Below are 7,363 nucleotides of genomic sequence, written 5' to 3'. Positions count from 1 at the left end.
TGCTGAAATGAAATTAACCGTTGTGCCCCTCTGACACGTTGCAGGAGGTAATATTTCTCGTACAGGTTTTCTCCTCACTGAGTGTATGCATACGGTATCTGGGTAGCCAATCCACACGGCTACTGCGTCAAATCTATCAAGGGTAGAAGAAGAAGGGTCGACGTTGATCACTTGTCCCACAAGGTCGAGTTTGTATTCCTACACCCCTATAAGGTTTCAATAGGCTCGCCGTCTGCCGTTACCATAGCAAGTTCGGTTACGAAATGTACCTGGGTTGAACCGAACTGTGACGAAGTGATTTATTACCAAGGGCACGAAGGCCACCATGTTGTTTCAATCTTGGTGTTGTCCATACCAATCCTAATTGCCCATCGCGAGTACCACATCCAGTGTTGTTGCTACTGCTACTAAAGCTCCCAAAACTGTCATTTGTTCCTTGGGTTGTTGACGTTTTCACTTAACCCGTACGGAGGTCTGTAAGGTGCTACACTCATCCTCCTGTCCGTCGTTACGAGTGGTTCAAGTGGTTCGTTGTCTGATACGAGAGTGTTGCGGAAGTGATCACACTTCGGAATTGGAGACGTCAATCCATGAGTTTCAGAAGACGAGGAGGTGTAGGGTAAATGTCGTTCAATCATTCTACGCAGGGACATCCAACTCAGGGACGTTTGTATAAACACCTAACATTCTACGCGGTTCGCTTGGTGTTCTGATGGGTGTTCAGGTAACACTCTACAACATCGAGTTTCGAAAGGATCCAACTAATATTGAGAAGTTCACGTTTATGTTTGAGTAGGGGGACAATTACTGCTATGGCCCCTATAGGTTGGTTATGTTTCATACTGATAAAATAACGGGACAGAACCCCTTTTCCGCTTGTTAAGCCTTACTGGGACTCACAGGCACCCCACAATATTATTATGTGTGCACCCACAATAATATTGTGATTTGCATGTTCATCTCAGCTCCTCTTAACTCATGTCAAATGGTTCCTCCCACTCGAGTAGGAAATCAAAGACTATCACATAGCGAGTATCACATAGCGTGGGTTATGTAGGTTTAGGGAAAAACCACCCTATTGGTCGCTTATCACTTGAAAGTGTTCATGAATTCATATCGGTGTGCTAAACGCGCACTCACATGCAATATCGTATGTAGGTATTCACTAGTTATGTAGTACAACGAGTATAAGAGAGACGAACCTTGCAATCTGGAGCTGAGTATCATGGTCGTATTCCCGTTTTCAGAATCCGTCCGGTTATAGTCTGGTTTTACAAAAACAGTTTCCTCTTTTTAAAACCAAGTTCACTATAACCAATGGCTCTGATACCAATCTGTCACACCCCCAAAATCCACATGCGGAGTACCACCGCTTGGAGGCGTGACTGACCAGGATCTCAACCATCAATCACATTGAACTCATAAGAATAGGTGAATAATACTTTCATTTATAAACAACAAGTGTTACAATATTACAATGTTTCACAGTTTACAGCGGAAGCATATTTAAATCAATGAGTGTTTATAAAACCACATGTAAGTTCTTAGTTCTTGTGTTGCGTTTCCATGTATATTGACCCATGACCACTCCAGCTTCCCAAATAGCAAGTTCCTTGGATATGCACCTATGATCCTGCAAGGCATGTAATGGAGAGTCAACAACAATGTTGAGCGAGTTCACAGTGGAATGTTCGTTTTAAGTGTTTTACGAAAACATAGTTTGTCTTTAGTTGGCTTACTTGCCGTGGGGGTTTCCCATAATTGAAAACATGATTAACCAATTTACCCTGTTTCCCAAACATATCCATAAGTGGTGGGGGTTTCCCAAGTGAAATGTTTATTGTTTAATTATGGTATTCGTATTGTGAACCTTGTGTTCGTTCATTAGGTCATGTATCATATTAGTTCGTATCGCAGCCCTCCCAGGCATGTATGCGAAGATTAGGGAAAGTTCTCAAGTATTCTAGACTAGGTATGTTTGTATCGCGGCCACCCGGCACCTGTGTGAAGTTTTAGTGTATAGTTCGCAGCCTTCCTAGGCATGTGTGCGAAGATTAGTCATATTATCGCAGCCAACCCTGGCATGTGTGCGAAGATCAGTCATATTATCGCAGCCAACCCTGGCGTGTGTGCGAAGATCAGTTCTATAAGCATCACTAGTCTAGCAGTATCTTAACCAATCACCTTCCTCACCCGAGGATCATATCAGTACGTTCCATTATCTAGAGAAGTACAAATGAATAAATCAATCCCATTCCCACCCTGGGAACCCCATGCCTTGGCTGTGTGAACTCACCTTGGTTTGCTCGGTATGCTAAGTGGGTGCTCGCAACAATAAATCAATCAATCAAGGCCTAAGGTAATGCATATATTCACAGTCAGTAAATGTTTGTAAGGTTTCGCATGCAAAGTTCGTCACATAGCTTGTGTAACAGTTAACATTAGGCATTACAACCAGTTAATCATCTTCATACGATTCAAGGAAGAACATACGGTTAACATACTTCACCAAGTTATCACACTTAACAGGATTCACACACTAGCAATGTTACATGTCTAACTGAATTAACTTCTTTACAGTCACAACGGAGTTAATATGTTTAACTGGTTTTACCATCTGACACAGTTTATTAACTAATAGAGTTAACAGGGTTAATAACTTAATCAAGAGTCGAATCATGTGTATAGCAAGCAATAGTTGGGCTATCACATACAATGACAATCAAAGTCTCATACTTAAACATGAAGTCGGTCACCCCACACAAGTAAAAGGTCGAACATATTCATATTAAACGAATTCGGACTTAATGTCCTTGAATAAAACTCGGACAACATTGTCCCTTTTCAAAAGTCGGACAAGATGTCTTAACAACCCAAAAGTCGGACAGGGGGGGGGGGGTTTCCCTGCTTATAAATTCGGACAAGAGCCAGGCCCAAAACTCAGACTCCCCTTAAAATCAAAAGTCGGACTCCCTTGATTGTGGATAAAAGTCGGACTAGGGCTTCAAGTCCAATACTCGGACCAATCTCTTTTTAAAGGTCGGACTCCCAAACAACTCATCAACAATCGGACAGGAGATGTGGGGGATCACAAGGTCGGACAAGGGAGGCCCTAACAAAAACTCGGACCATATGATCCTGGTAAAGCTCGGACACTTCACCTAGCAACTAAAAGTCGGACAACATGAAGTACAAACAAAATCGGACAGAACATGCAAAAGATACTCGGACTTTATGTTTTCATATAACAACTTCGGACTATGTAGCAACAATCATCGAGCAGAAAATCCGTTTCATGAACATCAGTTACATTTTTATTTTCATACGATCAAGAACCCTATTCAATCTTACATATGCAGAATTCATAAGCAATCAATCGATGATTACAACAATCATTATGTGAACAATCTCATCGTCATACAACTAGTCAATCATCACAATCCCAATATTCAGCATCCCATTAACAATCACAGTACTTAGCATGTGAAGAACTAGGGTTTTCAAGAATTACAATAATCAAGAATTGATACAATTAAACTATCAATTAGGGTTTACAAGTATTACAATAATCAGTAAACAATTACCTTGAATGATTCTAGAGAAAGAGAGGAATCAAGAGTGGTGAATGTCTTGTGCCAATGATGATGATGGTGATGATTGCTAGGGGATTAGAGAATACAGTACTTTGGTTTTGTGAAAAAGTGATTAGTGAACAAGGAATTAGGGTTAAGTATTACTAGGATTTCACTAATTGCCCTCTACATCCTCAAGTATTATATTTTACAGTGGTACACCATCTCAAACAGTTTCACCACCAAGTTTATGCATTTGACAATCTATCACAATTAACACATAACCATGCATAATCACACAATACACTTCATTGTATTAAAACGTTACAGTTCCATAGCCAATTATTTGTGCAAATAAACAATTAACAATACATGATCGTGCAATAAATGCAAAATAGGAATCTTGGAAATTCGAGTTGTCACAGGAGCATCTGCTGCTGTCTGACCCTCCTCAGGGTACAGGGCACCCCAGTTCTCCGGGAATTTAAAGTTTCGAACCAAACCATCAAAAGTTGCTCAGGGCCACTTTAACGATGGAGGTTCAGCAGACATTTCTTCGGATAAATCTTCTTGGCGTTCTCCGGTTGACATAAGAAGAAGAAATAACAAATTTTCTCTTAACGGATAATGAAGGAAGGAAGGGGAAAAGTTTTCAAAGTAATGATTAACAAAAACGGGCAACTCAAACAAACTTATATACTCACCGCCATAAAATGCTTTGGTAACTGCCACAAACACCTTTTTCGGAATAGCACAGTTACCCAAGCGACAGGGGCGAGTGGGAAACAACACAAACGCGAGCCCACGCGTGCGTGCAAAGCGCGGTCAGTAATGTGCACCTGACAGTGACAGCCTGTCACACAGTCCTTACTGTACCTTTCTCACCCAAAGTCAAAATTTTTCAAAATCACCATAATAAGCATAGTGAATCTTCTCTCAGAAGATTCCCTACTTTCGCGCCAAAACAAACATTCCTCTCTCATAAGTCCAGCGCTCCACTTATTTGCATAAGCGCAACACTAGACTAGGGGGACTTGAAGGGGTAAGGTCCCAAAAAACCCCATAATAGGTTCTTGGAACCATGCCACAACCTCGTCTTCCAGCCCTTCTTACCTCGCGCGGTCGCGCATTGGTTCTACCAAGAAGGTTTAAAAAGTCAGATAGGAAGTAATACTTGCACATCATAAAGCCTTGCGCTTTCCTCCATAAGCAAAGGGTGAAATTCCTGTGATATGCATCTCCCGCTGGATAAATACCCAGAGTTAGGATTTATTTAGCTGACTCCACAAGATAAGGAGTCACACCAGATTACAGCAGTAATCTTCTAGAAGGACCCAATCGTGCACCACCAGACGGTTATAACCGTCTGGCCACGTGCCACCATCCCAGGTTCCCCTGAAGTCACAATGATAGCATGTAATTGGAGAGAAACCTCCACTTTATCACTTTCCACAAGGCAAATCCCTAGCCATAGATCTAAATCACGATCCGTGTGCACTCACGTCGGATCAAGAAACTTAACGGAAGGAAGTGTAACCGCTTACGGGGTTAGCATCTTCCGTTAAGTTTTCACCAACGGGTTTTCCCACCCAAAACTCTCGGCTATAAATATGAGAACAATTCAGGTATGAAATTCAAGTCACACACACTTCTTCAATACTTCTTCTTCTTCATAAACACATACTTATTCTCACGCTGGAGTCGGGTCAAGGGGAGAACCCCCCTTCTCCCCTTGACGAGGCTAACAGTGCTTTATTTTGCAGAGTTTATCGGAGAAGAAGGTCGGTAACGTCGAATCAAAAGAGAGAGAACAAACCCTTTTATGCAGATCCAAACCCCCAAGATATTTCGATTCCGGTCGTTTATCTGGTGTTTCTTCATTGGCGCCCACCGTTTTCTCTCTGTTTCATCCATTTTTCTCTCGTTTTTTCGACTCACTTCGTTGATTCCATTTGCATATGGAAGAAACATCAGCTCATCGACAAACCGGCCCTCGGCCGAATTTTGGTAACAACGTCCAACCTGAATAAATTCCGGAAGACATCTCCGATGATAATGAGGTTCAATCCAATCGAGTAAACGAACCTGTCACTCCAGGGATGCTACCAGCAGACCCTGTTCACTCAATTTTACCACCAGGAGAAACTCCAATCTCCTGGTATGTCAGGTCTCAAGGGGCACTAAATGCAGTATACACACAGCTGTGTGCACAAACTGCACCCTTAACCCAATCATGAAGGCCAGGATCTCGTGCTCATGCTTCCCAACGGGAAGAACCATCTTACGAGAATACAGAAGTTTACTCCAGATCTACATCAAGGAATGAGTACACTCAGTCAGGAAGTCATCAGAGAGAGTATCGTGGTGAACTACACCCCCACCAAAGACAATCAGTTCATACTAGGCTGGGTCCTCAATGAAACACACACACCGATGAATCTGATCCAACCTATCGTGTGAGTGAGAATACCAGTGTGTTTAGTCGCTTGCAGCCCAATTACAACAAATGCAGACCTCGTGCGGTTTACAACCCTGAGGCCGAGCATAACTACGATTTGATTTACCGCCCTGCGGAAGCAGCGGAAAATTCAAAATTCATCATGGAAATCGCTCTCGCGCCACTTGAGAAAGCGAAATTACCATCTAATGTGGGAAAGTTCAACGGGTTGACAGATCCGGATGATCATTTAAGAGTGTTTACAAGTGCAGGGTTGGTTGGGGGCTGGACCCTACCATTATGGTGTCACCTATTCGTACAGACCCTAACCGACGCAGCAAGAATTTGGTTCGATAACTTACCAATCGGTAAAATCTCATCATGGAAAGATCTGCGCAAAAAATTCCTGACACATTTTAGCCAACAACGACGTTCTATTCGCGATACATCTGATGTAATGAACATTTGGCGTCACGACGACGAAAATCTGGAAGACTTTATCACCAGATACAACAAAGAGGTACTGGAGATCGGTGATGTTCATGAGCAACTAATTTTTGCCCAATTCAAATACGCGGTTAGATGCGATGACAAGATTAAGGTCTTATCCGGAACAGAAGGCCTCCCAAAAAGCTGGGAGAAGGTGATGGCAGCGGCAAAGGTTTACGCTCAAACTGAAAAGAACCTTACCACAAATAGGCCGCCGCCACCACATAATAGACCCGTGGACTTAAGCTCCACTGGCGGGAGGAAGTTTAAGAAATCATGGCGTGATTCTGGCTCGGGAAATCATTCGTCAGAAGATGCTCGAGCAACGATCAACAAACTTACCACGCAGAGGGAGACCAAGCAGGAGAATAGGGAGAGACAGTGGACTCCCTTAACTAAGACCCCGGCGGAAGTTTTGAGTACTGAAGACTATCAGTTCAAACCCCCGATCCCCATGAAAAACAAGCGTGGACAAGACCCTTCCCAATATTGTGAGTATTACAAGGACAGTGGTCATACCACTAACAATTGTATTTCTTTACGCACAGAAATAGAAAAAGCCCTTAAGAGCGTCGAACTCACACATTTGCTTCAAAATGTGCGCAAAGAAATAAAGCAGATAACTCGGGGTGAGGAGGGCCCAAGCAAGAGTGCGAAAACTTAAAAGGCAACTCTATGACTTCTCCGCGGGAAAACACGGTTATCAAGATACAGCGGGAAAATAGAGAGTAAGTTAAGTTTCGTCTATTTATATTAACAAACTTTTTAATAGCCTCTGTGCCCTATCCAGAAATAAACAGCAAAGTTTCTCTATCATCATTGTGTTTTTTTTACAAAGTGTATGCAATTTCTTTTAGTAAGCGCA

The 7,363-nt window shown here is 42.5% G+C and overlaps 1 protein-coding gene across 1 annotated transcript; it reads left to right on the top strand.

Moving 5' to 3' along the window:
- The first annotated feature begins 6,172 nt into the window (after window positions 1-6,172).
- LOC110920341 lies at window positions 6,173-7,162 on the top strand. The gene has a single exon (XM_022164556.1). It carries the CDS (start codon window positions 6,173-6,175, stop codon window positions 7,160-7,162), a length of 990 nt encoding a protein of 329 aa, XP_022020248.1.
- Window positions 7,163-7,363: the final 201 nt, after the last annotated feature.

This window comes from Helianthus annuus, chromosome 16 (assembly GCF_002127325.2).
Source record: "Helianthus annuus cultivar XRQ/B chromosome 16, HanXRQr2.0-SUNRISE, whole genome shotgun sequence".
Classification (NCBI taxonomy): domain Eukaryota; kingdom Viridiplantae; phylum Streptophyta; class Magnoliopsida; order Asterales; family Asteraceae; genus Helianthus; species Helianthus annuus.
This window is presented reverse-complemented; position numbering and strand designations above follow the sequence as displayed.